Source organism: Rhipicephalus sanguineus, chromosome 5 (assembly GCF_013339695.2).
Source record: "Rhipicephalus sanguineus isolate Rsan-2018 chromosome 5, BIME_Rsan_1.4, whole genome shotgun sequence".
Classification (NCBI taxonomy): domain Eukaryota; kingdom Metazoa; phylum Arthropoda; class Arachnida; order Ixodida; family Ixodidae; genus Rhipicephalus; species Rhipicephalus sanguineus.
The window spans coordinates 186,024,413-186,040,884 of NC_051180.1; the positions used below are offsets into that span (position 1 = coordinate 186,024,413).

General features: G+C 45.6%; 1 protein-coding gene across 6 annotated transcripts in view; it reads left to right on the forward strand.

Annotated features, from left to right (window-relative positions):
- The window catches only part of LOC119394514 (probable nuclear hormone receptor HR3), a 185,974-nt gene extending 173,829 nt beyond the window's left edge, over nt 1-12,145 (forward strand). For all 6 annotated transcript variants that reach the window (XM_037661834.2, XM_037661835.2, XM_037661836.2 and 3 more), the window contains 2 exons: nt 6,387-6,503; nt 8,558-12,145. In XM_037661834.2, coding sequence (XP_037517762.1) covers nt 6,387-6,503; nt 8,558-8,817 — 377 coding nt within the window. In that variant the 3' untranslated portion in view covers nt 8,818-12,145. The remainder of the gene's footprint in view (nt 1-6,386; nt 6,504-8,557) is intronic.
- Nucleotides 12,146-16,472: the final 4,327 nt, after the last annotated feature.

The following is a 16,472-nucleotide window of genomic DNA, read 5'->3' on the forward strand; positions in this document are numbered from 1 at the left end:
AAAATAATTCATTTATCCTCAAAATGTAGTGCAAGTTCTCCCAAATAAATTATCTAAAATCCTAGGCTAGACGGGACAAAATAGAGAGATATAGTACTTATGAGGCATGCCACAGTGGACAGCCTCGATTTTTTTAATTTACATTTAAATATAAAACTCTGTTTATGCCAAAGCAGCATCTAGATGTCTTTCTCACAGCGCTTCGGACTAAACCAGCGGTGCACATAGCACCAGTCTGTAAGCACTGCACCATCCTGCTTCTGCCAACTATGTAATGCGTGCACACTGAAAATTTTCTATGCTGCTTACTGCTTGCTATTACCTTAAATCTCCCCTAGCCAACACAAACTAGACAAGCAATTAATATAACTATCAAGTGGAAATGAATGTAAAAATTTTCCTAACAGTGATAACTTAAATCACAAGGCGCATGCAGCCCATCCTATGTTAGTCCTGTTATGACTCACAACAGGACTGACATTTGTGTCGCAAATTTGTGAACGGCTTTGCAACTACCGAACACAAAAATAAAGTTAAACACCATAATAACAATGCGCTGATGAGCTTCAATGTATATCGATGTACATTCCACTTCATTGTTAAGGTAATGCATCACAATACTGACCATTTGAAGCAAAACGGGAATGCGAGCTAATTGGCGGGTAATAGGAGAGGTTCAAGTTTAGGTATATATTTTCTGCTGAAGCAACAAAACTTTCAGTTGTGAGTAAGTGCTCGTGATGTGCGCTTTCTTGTCCTTGTCTTCTTAGCACTGCCGTTATATAAGTACTGACCATTTCGCCAGGAGCACTATGAGTTCCTCACAATACAGTCAATATCATGCTACAGGTGTCTATTATCGAGGCACTACACTGTAAATTCAATATAATGTTATAGGCGTGACAGAGTGCACGTGCAGATTCTGCATACTTATCGGATGACTGAGATAAGAGCTACCATGAAATTAAACTCAAAATAATGATACTCTCAATGTTTCCAATGTATCAATGACTTGATTCATTAAACACAGGTATGCATTGCACAATTCAGAAATGGATTCTATTTAATCACTCTCTCCTAACGAGATTGCTGCTACCAACCCAGGTTCTGTGAAGCATCCAGATGAGCTTCAAGAGTTCTTATCAAGCTGCTGATGTCCACAGCTGCATAGTGTTGCATGTGCCATCTTAAGCACCACCTGCAAAGAAAAAAAAAGTAAAGATTTTTTGCCGCGACTCACTATTTCATGCTGCACTAAACAGCTGTAAAGCACACCAATACCTAATTCAGATAACCGGCATAAATTCAGTTGGACGTCCATGCATGAAACAATCTTTTAACTTTAAATTTATTATCCTAATGCACTCGAACACCAAGAACTAATTCAGTACATAATACAAAACTGGCACTGTAGATAAAGCGTTTTTTTTATCTCAGGGAAAACAGATTCCAGAGCTTTTTCATTGCTGCTCCCGTTTGATGTTAGCATTGAAAGTGCTGCTGTGCTTCTTACGCAAAACTGAGCTTAAAGACAGATTTTACGAGGCATCATACTCTTCTTTCCTGTTTTGTTCTTTTTCTGTAAAGTTTCTTTTGCATTATCCTTTATTCCTCGTAGCCTCTTCCTTTGCACAGCATGGCCAGCCAGTTAAGAACTGGCTAACCTGCCTGTCTTCCCATCTATTTCTTTCTTTCCTTCCTTCATTTCAGGTCTTGCAGCATTTACAAATATACACATGAATTTCAGTAGTGTAGTGCTGCCAACTGCACAAACATTCATAACCTACAGCCAACCTACAGCCAACATAACCTACAACTACAGCCAACCACAAATTTCACTGCCTGTGCGAGACTAGAAAGCAAATACTTGCGGTTTCAAGTTCACTCCACACCTACCATTTCGTCAAAAACACAGCATTTCAGTTTCTGATAAATTAAGTTGTTTGCCGTGTATCATGCTAATGAAAGAGCTTGAAACAAAGCATGATACAGCACGGAGTAGGTACACAACAGCACATCCTTTGAGAATTTGCGATAGAGTCATCTGGTGATCTGCGTGCCATTGTCTACTGCTTCTGGTGCTGCACTAAACACAATATTTACATTCATCAAGAGGCATGAAGGTAGGAAGCTTACATGTGACTTACAGAAGTAAACCATAAGAAATGACGAAAGGAGTTCTGTTCTTGCTGAACATTAGTTTTTTCTTAACTGTGATAATGTTTAATGGCTGCTTAGCCTTGCATCGAAGCTTCGTAATAGTCTTATGAGAGTCACATTTTTTTAATGATTGTCCCTCTGCCATCAGTATTGCATTGAGCTGACTTGCATGATGTGACTGAATAAGCCTGGCACAGCTCACACATCTTCAACTCGATGAGAATATTCACATGAAATCCAGGAAAGTTCAAGATGTCACTAATTATGTCACAAAATTTTCACTAATTAAGTGACAATATCGTAAAATGCACGTGCTTCACCATAAACACTGTCACTTAGCAGACAACTTTCATATAATATGGCCATAATCATATCTCTGCAGCATAATTTATTCGCTCTAGTCCAACCTAATGACGTAATTACTCTATGGTATGCTGTTTCTTTTTTTGTCCTAGAGACGAACAATTAAAGTGCGCAATGCAAAATTGTTATCGAAAGGTATTCCCACTTACTAATATCTAGGGAGTTTTGGGATAGCGTACGCCACGCCCGTAGCCACAGGGGAAGGGGGGAGCGAAATTCTCATGGAGGGGGGTGTTTTAGCGAAAATTAATTATGAAAATAGGCGTTTTTCTAAAAAAGTGAAAAGCGCAACGAAGGGCTCCGGAAGTTTCGCCCATCTGTTTTAGATGCGAAGTATCTTATGGCGGAGTTCAATCCGGTGGTGGTGGTGGTGGTGGTGGTGTGTGGCGTGACCACCCTTACTACGCATGCGCATACACTCTCCCCTCCCACTCTACACTTCCCCTCTCCACTTCCCTTCTCCCCATTTCCCCCTCTCCACTTTCCCTCTCCCCTCCCCCTTTCCACTCTTCCTCTGAAACGCGGGCTCGACTGCCGAAATTCTCTCCTGCGCAACGCCGCGATCAGCATCAGTGCATGCGCGTCCCCTCCCCCTCTCTCTCCTCTCCTACGCTGCCCCCCTCTCGCACGCCAGCCGACTGCGTTCCCCGCTCGCCCTGTGAGAATTAACGACCAGGCTAGAAGGAAGACGAGACGCGCGTAGCGTTCCTCTTCGCGTTCCACGACGCGAGGTCGGTAGCATGCCCAACGAACGCCAACGGAACGCGATCGTGCAAGTGCTCCGGCTTCGCATCGCCTCATGGTCCCCTTTAGCGGGAAACGGTGTAATTTTTCTTTAACGTGCACTGACATCGCAGAGTACACAGGCGTTTAGCGTTTCGCCTCCACCGAAATGCTACCGCCGCGGCCGAGATCGAAGCCGCGACTTTCGGGTCGGCAGCCGAGCACCGCAACCATCGTACAACCGAGGGTGACAACTACAACTGAATCAAATGAAAACAAAAGTCAGCCTTAATGCACACATGACGGAGTGATAGCCGCGGGCTCTCGCTTTTTTATATTTTCTGAAAGCACGCTGCCGCATTCACGTTTTATGGCAAGCAAAGAAATTGTATAGCACAAATTGTCTTCATTGAGGCGTACCCGCTCTTCGATAGACTGGCCGTGCGAAGCGTGTGCCTTCACAAAAGCTTTTTAAACGCGCATCAGGCATCACACGTATGTGCGCGTAATGCTTTTCCATTCTGCTTTTTATTGTACTTTCCACGCGACACACTGTGCAGCACTACGCACGTGAGCGACGCGAAACTGAGAACACAGAAGCACCACTTACCGTTCGCATTTCCGACTGTGCCTAACCAGGTGCTGGCCGAACACGCATACACGAAGGTGCAGGCACGCTTGAGTCTCCAAATCATCATGAAACCACCACGAACACGCTCACAGTACGGGATGTTGCACTGCCGTCGCTAAATGCCGTTCACGTCCAGCGTTGAGATCACAGTCGCGCGCACACAGGACACGGGCACGCACAGCCGACACAGCTGAGCAATTCGGAAACTTCAATGACCGGGCAACGGGAGAAAATGGCGAAGGCAGCGACGGGGGACGGCGAGACTTCGACTTTAGCACGCACGCTTCTCCTCTCCTGGTGTGCGTGTGTGTGTGTTTTATTTTTCTTCCCTCGCTCGCGCATGCGTCGTGAAGTTGCGTTGTCGTGTTTCTCGGTGGCTTATGTAACAGCCCTACCGTTTAGCGGCCGCTTGAAGGAAGTCGCGTTTATATATATCTTTTTATTGCGATAGCAATTATATGGACAGTCTCGGCTGAATTTTGCCGTCGCCGTCGCCGCCGTCATGCACCGTATATGTATAAGTAAGTATATGTATACAAAAGCCCCAAAGAAAAATAATTCTGAAAAATGCTTCCGAAGCGCGGAATCGAACCAGGGACCTCTTGCTCCGCAGCGAGTGGCGCTAACCACTACGCCACGAAACGCAGACCCTCCACGTAGCTAACGGCGAGCGTTATATACACACCCTTTACCGCTGGACGGACTCAGAGACGGCAGGCGCTTATAAGCGTGTCTTCATTACCAGCGAGATGGCGCTAGGAGCGCGGCGGGCGCATTTAAAAGTCGTCGGTGAGCTCGCTCGCTTCTTCTTATATTTGCGCAGGGAGAACCTTGCCCTTCCGCTGTCTGCTCGAGCGGTTTTCTCGTGGTGAGGGGAAGAGGGATGTTTCACGCTTTCACCGTCATGTCCGCGCTCATGTTACGGAGCGTACGAAAGTCATTCGAGCTCAAGGGACGCCGCTAAACGAACAAACAGAAGATGAGCGCGAACTATCAAGTGTCGCAACTCGACACTTGAAGCACGCTAGTTTCCTTCGCTGCTTCGGCCGCCTTTGCGACAGGAGCGCTGTTCAAACTGAGAGCATCCATTGGCGAGCCTCACTTCGTATAGCATTAGTTTCTTGCTATCGCATCCATTGCTTCGCCCTTGCGGCGAAACTGTGACTTGTTTTTTGACGCGAGAGAAAGAGCTCGTCTCGCAGAAATTCCGGTGTCGGCGGCGTCGGCGTCGGCGTCATTTGTTCTGAGCGAAAGAGCAGCGTTGGTTGTTCGGGAGCAAAAAGCCGAGGTAGATGCAAAGAGAGAGGGCGTATGCACTTTGGCTTTCCTCGCGGCACTGTGCATTCGTCTCCATCGAGAAGCGAAGGCAAGCTAGCGATTGAGAAGGCGATAGTGTGTGTGTGTATGCGTGCGCGCGCGCGCGCGCGTGTTTGTGTGTGTGTGTGTGTGTGTGTGTGTGCGTGCGTGCGTGCGTGCGTGCGTGCGCATGTGTACGAATATCGCTGTTGCGTTTCAAAGGCGAAACGTAAGAGTCCCCCCCCCCTTTTTTTTTCTCGTGCTTTCTGTCCACAGCACTTTATTGCGTACGCTGCGGCGTGCCGCCTCTAGTCAGTTTATAACTAGGACCTGACTCAGAGTGTGCGTACGTGTGAGTATAATCGCGTACATTTATGATCGCAGATTCTTTGTGCATGTCAGCGGTTTTCGTCACGATAAGTTGACGAGGAATGTATCGCCGTCACTTCATCGATTGAGCTACTGCCAAAGATATTAGACTGCACGAAATTTCCTTTACAGCTCCTTATATTTGGAGATTTGCAAGACTAAAACAAGCTCTGAAACAAGCTCTTATATGGCAAGAGAGTAAAACAACCTTTTACTCTCTCGTGGGATGCGGGAGTGAAACAGGCACTTAACTCTCTTTCGCCAGGAGGAGTGAAAGGCCTTTTCACTCGTCCTGGCAAAAGAGAGTAAAGCGCCTCCCTGAGAGAGAGTACAATGAGATCTGTGGGAGTAACACAGCTCTATAACTCTCACTGCAGGAGTTCCAGTTTTTAGAGTGAAACTTTGATCATAGAAGCACAGCTGCGAGAGCTAGCACATGCGCTATCTCTACAGACGTCAGTAGATGGCTTGTATGTGTGCTGTGCTCTCACTGCTTACTGCGATCTCCTCTAAGTAGCATAACCGACTTCCGGATCGGTTTCCCTCTTCTGGGTGTAATTAAGTTTTAATTAATCGGTCAATTAATCAATCATGTGGAGACAACGAACAGCACGAAAACTGCTTCACTCACTGGAGCGGCCATATTTCCTTATGACGGCGTTTTGTAGGGTTACGTGAGATCGGATTCAAAAGAGCCGCTAGCTTACTTTCTATAACATTCAGACTTGTTGCTGTCACATTCATGTCTTCGCCCTTGCAGTAAAACTGTCATTTTTTTAAAATAAAGGCATTCGTTCAAGTGAAAGCATGACACTTCAAGCAGTGACGTTTTCCTTGTGCGCAGAAACCCAAGAGATCAAGCTTGTAAATAATGCCTTCAACTTTGTGCGGAGCATAGCCGAGATGAAGCTCACGGAAACGGAACTGGCGCTCTACTCGGCCTACGTGCTGCTTGCTCCAGGTGAGTGACAGCTCTCGTGCATGCGCACTTACTTCTCAAGTTATACTGCCTGTTGTGCGAGAAAGGACACTGCAGCCTAACAGCTTACTTCTTTGACTTTTCTATCCTCGTAGCGAACTAGTATGCAGTGTAGAAAGTGGTTATTACTAGAAGCAGAAATGCTCTTACTTGTGCAGCAACAAGCAACTCTGCCCAAAAAATTATTACGAAGAAATATGACTGAAACAGTCATAGCTTCATCGGTAATAATGCCCAGTTGTTAAATATACAAATTACAATTGACTTAGAGACTGGCAATAAAATGTAATTATGCGATGACGCATAAACATGACGATAATAGTGATATAGAACTTGATGTCCACATGGTTTTGCATGGCGCTTTTGAATGCAAAACTGAGAAAAAAAGTGTGTGAGCATATTTGTATTATAGTATTTAAATACAAAGGGACATTAAATACACACAGTGCTTTGTGTATGCCCTTTTACTGTCCACGTGTATTTTATTTGCTAAAAAGCGTGAAGCGAAATTAAAGCATGGGGCATTTAATTCAATAAAATTATGCATATTATGGAATACGTGTTTTTACGAGTCTTCAAATGAGATGGTGTTTCTGCGTAATTCCAAAGGTTCGTTAACAAGCTTTTGTTATTTCGTGTACTTGTTGACTCTCACGAAAAAGTTGTGCCCACGAAAGTTGCACACAAATAACTTCTGCAAACAGAATTTTCTTAGCTCCCATATCATTTTTTAAGGCGAAAGTCTTGGGTGCCTCATTAGATGCTAGTTTTAAAAAAAGTGGCATGTGGTACAGAATCTCAAATGATCTCTCAGGTGTGACCTTAAAAAACAGGTCTCGAACCAGATTCAAACCACGCATCCTGCGTGGCAGCCAAGCATTCTATCACAGAGCCATGCCAGCACTTGAAACTTCTTCAGAAAAAGACCCTGTACAGGTGTCGTGTTGGTCGAGGAGTCACGTTTAAGCGTAGAACCACACCAGGCATCCCACCATGCGAATAACATAGCGAGTGGGTGGTTCAATGCGGACCGCCCTTCCAAGGGGCTCATCCACATTTCATCAGCATCATCATCAAGCACAGCATGAACACAGTGTGCAGCTGCACACAATGCATCACAGGCGCGTTGTGAGTACTTTGAGACGTCTTAGGAGAATGCATAAGGGACAGTGTGCGTTGTTTAAAATTACTAATATCCTGATTTCAGGGATTTCAAGGTTTGTTTGGCTCTGCCAGTCGTGAAGTTATAACGAATAAATGCTACACTGCTGTTGTGGCTCGTATATACGTGCTGCATGATTTAAGAAGGAATGACTAAACAGGTTGGTGCGTGTCTAGTGTCTACGTAACTTTTACGAAAACTTTTCTGTCTGCTTTGTGATTCAGAGTGATGGGGAAACATGAGCATAACATATGATTGCGAATTTTCAGTTCGCGTGAGCGTAATATTTCCTGCAGATTAGTTGGTCGTGCTGGCATACATTTACCGCACTGCCTCATCATCTACCTTTTAAGAACGCATCACTGATCATCTGCAATTTTAACTGAATCTTCGCTGTTTGTCTTATTTGTAATGTTAATTGAATCTTCACTGTTTGTCTTTTATTTGTAATCCCACCCCTTATGCAACACCCCCTGAAAGGGGGGCCTTTAAAGAAATAAGTTGAACTGAACTGAATTGGCACACATAAGGCATAAGCGGAAAAGGAAGCCGCAGATCAGGCTTGTTAATACACTGTACAATGTTTGCTGGTACATGCAGCAGCACAATAAATGCTACGGAATAAGTCTTAACAGAAGAACAAAAATATACAGCAGTCAAAAGAAATAAACAAATACGATTGGCCTTCAAGGGAGGGTGTGTTAGAACCATATGTCCTGGAGGGCAAAACTTCGGGATGAGCTAACAGACCCTGGTAAAAAATTGCACTCTTCAATGGAACAACTCATTTTAAGCGTGCATACATATAAAGCCGTCGGCAATTACTCTGGCTCAGAGTTAGTGTAATTGTGCCATTGCATTTTGCGATGTACAGACCGGCCGGGCCTGAAGGGCATCTCGGAGATCCAGCGGTTGAACGCGGCCATCCTCAAGTCTTTGCGCTACGAGCTGGGCAAGACTCACGAGCAGCCGTACAAGGGCGATGTGAGCGCCTTCGACTGCCTGCTCGCCAAGCTCTCCAGCCTGCGCGAGGTCAGCCTGCTGCACATGGACGCACTGGCCAAGTTCCGCCGTACGGTGCCCCACCTCGAGTTCCCTGCGCTCCACAAGGAGCTCTTCTCCGTCGACATCTGAAGCAACGGCAAAAAGCTGACCAGCACCGGCTGCTGGCCCAGCTGCAAACGTCGTGTCTTCTCCGGAATGGCCCACTGTTGCTTCTTTTCAACTTGGTCTAAGCTTGAAATGAACCCCCGAAGATTGTAGCCCGCTGCGGTGTGCCTTTCGACTTCGACTTAGTGGACTTTAGACATACTTTAGAAAAGTCATGATGACTGATGCACATGGTTCAATGTTGAGGAGCGGCTCAAACGATGCCGTATCCATACCCGGCGGCCTCATATGCTACATTGGCATGTTGTCCACATGTCCCGCAAGAAACAACCAGCCCAGCTTTAGCTCCGACAGGATAACGTGTCTTGGCATGACCGAGCCGGATTCCTCTCTTTGCTTAGTTCGCCATTTCCAGAGATGCGGCTCTGATCCAACGCAGCATCAGTCTCTAACTCTTGCATAGCACACCAATGTAGCACCGTCGCCGGTGTTCCTCTGGTCACCAACTTTGTAGCTATGTGTTGTTCTCCTCTTTATTCCAGAGAAGAGAATTCGTGGTGAATCTGACAAAATGGCGCCAGTGTTACATGCAAGCTTTTGAGTGGTTATTGCCCGAGGAGATACACAGCCGTTGTTTTAGCATTGTTTCGGCGGTTTTTACACGGTGGGCAAATGCAGTGTCACGACTCCTCGCACAGGATAACCTCGCACAAGCTGATTTTGCTTTTTCGTTGATGATGGAACTACCGGAGAAGACACATCGTTATCAAGCGCCTCCTTTTCCCTGTATGCCGTGGTAATCGCAGGCTCGACATGTTGTTTCCATCTGTTGATTTTTATGTTCAAATAACTGCATTCACTTGCTGAAGTGGCATGCCAAATGTGAATCTTGCTGGAATTGAGTGTCAGGAATTGCACGACAAATTGCAGTTGTAGTTTGAGAACCTCTAATCCGCACGAACTCCTGTTTGCCTTTTTTTACTGCAATGGATTGTACAAAGCTGTTTGATTGTGCGCATGTCCTTTAACCATCGGAGCTCGTTCAGATGACATTGATGCCTTGGGCTCAGTGCTGCTTAATTGAAATGAATTTTCTTTGAAATTTAGTTGAAAAGTATGTGAAATTAAGTGTATTTTTTGCGTAACTTGTGTGAAATAAATTAGGCTAAATTTGTTTACACCAATTCTGTACGAATAATGCAAGGAGAAGCTGCTTAGTCAGTATTTTGTCTTCGGAACAACCGTCATACAAGAGTCTTAGCGTAGTCAGCATCTTTATTCACGACGCCTAGCTCAACAACCAGCCGAGGCTCCTTAGAAGGCAGCGTACTTTTTTCGTCATATGTCATCATAGCTTGTAGGTCAGCCATCGGATCACGTTCACTGCGCCACCATTTCGTCTCATTTCCAGCTTCCCACATCGACAACACTGCCACCATTTTTTCTGGTCGATGGTGGGGGGCCCCATGTGCAACTTGCAGCTATCGCAAAACCCTGTGTGGTCGACTGAGAGGAAGTCATGGCGTGTCCGCCAACTCTTAAGGAACGCAGCTGGTCGAAAGGTGATGGTGCTTTCTCAATCGCGGAGGCGGGACAGAGACGGAACAAAGAATCACGTCGTGGCGCGTTTTGTCTTGACAGCGCGTTGTTGAGATTATTGACCTTTTCCTTGTTCCTTTTTCTTCGTCGCATCCGCGCAGATGTTGTTCGGTGTCGGGCGTTTTCTTGTTATGCCATTAGTGTTTTTACGAGTTCTTGTTCTCGCTGTAAGAGAAGAAATCGCCTGCTAACTTTGCGGAAGAAGGTCGATAATAGCTCCAACACTCACAGAAACACATCAAGAAACAAACGCAAGTACATGTACACACACAGAAAGTTTACGAATGAGAAAACCTAGCTCTGTACATAACGAATCATTACCAGGTAAAGATGTCGTGAAGCTCATCCAAGAAATTTCGTTTGTTTCTTTGTCGCTGAGACGTGTACCGGGTAACCATACATGGAGAGAAAGAATGAATAAAAAAAGAGCGAGAGAAGCAATAATGTGATATCTTACACGACGACACCCCGCATACAAAGGAAACACGAAAGAGTTCCGGGCTGACCCTTGTACATATTGCGCACCTTCGCGACCGGTCGATCTCCATAGATGTGTAATTACTACCATTATTATATATATTATTGTTCTCTTATCATGCGACGATGCACTAACCGTATTTCTCTGTTTCGAAACCTCTACGTCAATGCTGTTATCCTGTGTTTTCGAATCTTGTTAACAACGCCCAGGAAAGTTTGTACTCGTCCCTGTTGTTGCCTGCTCAGGGACGCGTTCACGTGATCGGTGCTAGAGGGCGCCGGGCGCTCGTGCGCACTTCTCGTTCGGTGTTGAGCCCGTGCCTTGCTGCTCTTGTGTGCGGAGAGTAAACCTTGTGTTTATCGATTCTGTTAGCGTTATGGGTGGATGTCGTCACATTCACAGCGCCCGTCCTGTTAGCGCTACAGTGCCAGTAGTTATTACTACATTTTCTGCTGTACTTAGAGTGAAATCTTCACTGTCGCGTTGTCCACATCACAGCTAAAATGTCCAGCCTACATTGAGTGAACTACTAGTTAGCTGCATTGAGGATCCTGAATGCGAATTATTGGGTGGGGGCATGGAGGGTTGCGCGCTTAAAGATAACGCGGTAATTCGAACTGTAGAGATCTCCCATTAGCTAAAACGATGGCGTAATGAAACTCCTCATGAAATCGATATATCTGCGTAAACCTGCGCACTGATTGTTATGTGCGCACTCGTGGGTGAAAATCCCTATATTTATACAATGGCGGTGTGTGAGCCAGTCTATGTTCACTGAGTAAATTATTGGCTTTGATTTTGTCGTGCAGCCTATGGGTTTTTAAAATTTATTTATTTAGCCCAGCGTTTTCGTGTGACAGAAGAAAGTGTTGAGAAGTGTGCACCGCGCCTGGCCGCCCATTTCGTCGGTGTGGACCAGGTTGTTTCACAGATTGCTGTTAATGACTGTGGGCCTCCAAAAAAATAATTCCCCTGCTTGTCGTTAAGCGGCACAGTGATTCGTTAAACGAAGATGAATCGACGAAATATGTAGTTGCAGTTAAAGGAAACGTCAAACGTTTTTGAAGACTACTATCGTGCTCCATTGCTGTAAAATGCATCTTTTGTCACTTTCTTAAAGATTACAAAGTCTTTGGTGAAAGGTTTAGATGTTTTAGATGGCCTATGGTGTAACATGTCCTTTTTTTCAAATGTTATATGCTCACTTATTTATGAAGCACCAACGTGAACGTTCGTTTTATGACATGACGTGAATAAATGTACATTGTATGCCATTTTACTTTTCATTCACCTGTTCTGCTCATTTTGGCTATCTTTGTGTATTCTTCGTGTAATCTGTGAGTTCCACAGCCCGTTCTTTGAGGCCGGGCTTTTGGTTGCACCATACGGCCCTGCTTTTGGAGTAACGGTCAGTATTTAAGTTTCGCTGTGCAATCGGCGATCCCTCTGCGCTGCACTTTTCAGCATTGTCCATGGTTGCCCCCTTTAGCCCGATATTCTTTATGCGTGGGCACAATGTGGAAGCACCAAAAACCCAGGCCGCGAGGAAAGGGCTCGTGAATCTGTAAAAAGTGGTCGTTCTTGTTCTTGTTTCTTGATTTCAACTCTTCTTCCTCTCATCCTTACACCAGCGCCTTTCTTTCTCTCTCTCTTTTTGCTTTTCTTTTTTGTGGCTTCTCACGCTGTTAGTGTCGCGAAGTGCTAACTGCTACCGCCCGTGTTTTCACCCATCACTTCGCTGCTATCACTTAACGCATCTGTCACGTGTCGGCATGCTGGTAGAAACATGCCACCGATAGGTACATAAGCGAGCATGTCATTAGAACTCTTCTTTTGTATATCGTAGTCTCCCCTTTTCAGTGCATGCTGAGTTCATGCATGCCGGACGCACTAACGAACGCAACTCTCTCCTAGTGTCTCATTAAGCTTGTTTGCGCTCATCATCATTAGGGAATGTGTGACGTCACGGGGATGGCTCCCAGCTTTCATTGCGCTATCGGCGTGGCACCACCAACACTGGTCCATTCATATTATCACCGCCAGAGTTGGATACATATTCTATATGTACACGATACGTGTATTGTTTTTAACGGACAAGGCGCACGGAGAGATGAAAGCGCCCGAGCGAGACGCCCTTGCAGAGGCCCTCGTGTATAGAGTTGAGAACACAACAGCGCTTGTTATTGCCAGCGACAGTGTATCGCAAGTTTCGCTGCGTTTTCTTTTCTGCTGCATCTGTCCTGTACCTGAATATGTGAGCACTTTCTCTGCAACACGCTGCTCCAGGGAGTTCACCATACAAACGCGAGTGATATAGCGTTTAGGAGACACGTTCTTACGCAAAATTAGTTTGTGCAGTAGCAGTATTATAGGCGGGACAATCTTTGAGCAACAAAAAGTGAAACGTATATGAAAACCAGAACGAGTTAGTTTCATACGAAAAGCGCTCATGCACAGCCCACTATAGTGTGTGTCCATTCGTCATACACCAACTGGCGAAATTGAGTGTACTTTTTTTTAAATCGTGCGGCCTGTATTAAGTAGTTGTTTTGATTGCACGACAAGTCAGTTAGCAATGATCGACCTTGAACAACTTTGAATTCACATACCTCATTCCTTGTAACATGTACGCTTTCTCTCAGATGACATGTTTTTATATGATTTATGGTCATCAGGACCGACTTTCGAAGGCGCTTATGACGGTCTTGTACAAGACAAAAACAGGTTTTTCATGGGTGAGTCCTGGCTCCAAACTCTATACATCAAAAAAGGTAATGCAATGCTAAAGGTTCCTCCATGGCTTTGATGACATAAGATGGCCTTGTTGTGACCATCTGTGAAGTGTGGGCACCGGTCAGCCAATTCCAATTTTTACAAAAAATTTACTATGGGACAATTGGTACTCAAGGTAATTCAGTTTTAAATCAATGCATGCCAGTTGGCAGCGCTATTTATGTAATGTCTTGCGTTTCAGTTGTCTGGGAGGCCTTGTCGATAGACCTAGTCGTGCATTCTATTACAAACTACTGTTTCACAAGCGTCACTTGGTATGCCGAGCACAACCTGCCGTTCTCGCGGTGCTTCCCCTGGCGGGAAAGTTTTGAAATGCTGTGGTAGGGTCTCTAATCTCGGAGGCACTTGGTCTGGCGAGCCCGGTTGTCTCGGATCACCCTGCAAGGCTCAGCCACCCCCCCCCCCCCCCACCAAAGCAGCAGAGGGCAGCACAGAAAAATGAAAAAAAAGGCGGATTGTTCGAGGAAGTAGAGTTGGAGGACGCTGAAAAAGAAGAAAGCATCCTCTGCATACATTCAGGTTGCTGTATAGGGAGAGGTGACAAGAGCAAGGTTAATTTCGAGAAGTTATCGTATAACCTTTCTTACAGCTGAGAACCACAGCATCAAGTGAAAGCTTTAAATTTGCGCTGTTTTTTCTGGCGATGTTGTTAGCTCGATGTTTTTTTCCTCCTGAACGAGCGACGACACCACGAATAATGAGGGGTATCGGAAGAACAAGGGTTGGTGAGTGATCGAGGCAGAAGTGCGACCCACGAAATACAAGCATTACCTCCTGGTGCCATAAATGAGCGAGGGATACTGCCATCGCATTCCCGTGAATTGGTGCAGCGTTTCCCGATTTGATCGCGTCGCTGACGCCCAGGAAGCTGCAGCGATGGCAGACCCCGTGGGCAGGAAGCGCGCCAGTGTAAACTATTACAGACAGTCTGAGACAGAGATGCTACTATATTCGCAACATAATATATTACTATATTATAGAGAGTGCCTTCATTTTCACCTGCACGCGTAACACATGGTCAAGCTGCCAGCGCGCCTCGAAAGCACCGCCGGCTTCATTAAGCGTCGTGCTCTGTCCTGCATTCCCTTCCCTCGGCACACGCTGTGCCGCGCAAGCCGTGTAGATACTCTCTGCTTCAGATCGTCACTGCCATCGCGTTTATTCATTTTCCCTTCTTCACTGCTGTGAATCTCTGGTCGCATCCTGAACGATTCGTTGCTACTGCGGCTTATTTGCATCCAACCGGTTTTTTTAACGCCACGCAGTGGTAACAACTCTTTTAGAAAAAAAAAACAGAAAGCTTTGCCAGTGCCGCAGTTTGCCACATAGGCAATTGAAATGAATCAAAACGTTCATCAAACATATCTTGTATTTGAACATCCATTGGTAACATATCGGCCGCAGGCTGCTGAAGTCGCCAGTCTAGTTCGCGGCCGTAGTGACAGTTTCGGAGGAACTACTGTCGTGTACCATGCTTCGTGTGCACATTTAAAAACCCTAGCTGATGAAATTTTAATAAAGAGTGATTCACTATGGTGTCTTTTTTCGTAACCGCTGCACCATATCGGAACATTAAGCCCAATGAGACTTTTAAGATTGAAATTGAGCGATAATGGGGCCGGCAATAGGAATGACTGCAGAAGTTGAGGTGCTTATCGTGGCACACATTTTCGGCGCCTTGTTGAAACTCTGCTTCATCTGTTACTCTTAAGAAGCCCTGGTCCTCTGGTTGCAAAACAAGCCGCAAGCAAGGTTTCGTTGGAAAGCTGCGCTTCGCGCTCGTTCCACTAAGCATTCTTTTTTTTTTCTTCTGTCCACGTTTGACCTTATGTTCTCTACGTAACAATGCGTTGTAAATTTCTGTCTCGCAAGTGTTTCATTGCTGTCCTCCGACCTCTTTGGCGCCCTTTCTTTGCCCTACTGTATGTCTCTTGGGATGGAACTTATTATTTCGACAGTGTAATATATATCGAAAACGAATAAATGAATAAAGAGAGACGTCTCATGTGACACAAAATAAAGTGTATCATTCGAGGTTCTCATGTCTCCCTGTTGTTCATTCACACCCGGCATTGTCAGCCTTCACATCTGAATTAGAGGAACAAAAAAGAGGTGAGTCTTGGATGTTTGTACTGGTGGGGATGATGGAGAGATGTCGAAAAAATAATTCGGCAGATCCCACGTACCCTGGGAATCGACGTAATGCGAAGCATGCGCGTGATGGTGACTGTGGCGTAATTTTTCACATTGAGCGAAACGTTACGGAATGACGCTAGAGAAATGTGGAATTGGTATACCCACACTCCTCTGTTGAAGAGCATATGTATTCTATAACCAATTCTTTACAGTTGCGTAACGATGCCAACATGGGTGTTACCAACACCAGACGCGGTAAGCTGGTTATAGTGCTTATGCTTCAATACTGGATAGCGCGAATCCGAACAGGCCAAAGAAGGAACAGAGATGCACAGGACAGCCGTTAGCTCGCAAGTGAGCTTCAGTCAGGAAAGTTTCCCTAGGTATGCACACAGCCTAGTGGCACGTGCAGCAGCACTGCACGTACGTTACAGTCAGTTGCAATTGTTATGCTTATACTTGTCCGTTATAACGGAGAACGCACGCACCTTTCACGAATCCGTGTGTAGGTGTAGAATGGTTTCTTGACAGTTCTTCAACAAGGTCATCATCACCGTGATCAGTGATCACCAGCGGCTGGACCGGACTTGTTAACCGGATCCGTTCGTGATCCCGGCTATGAGGAGTCTAAGTGTAGTGAAGTGCGAGGTATAGTGCAACTGGTGGAAATCCT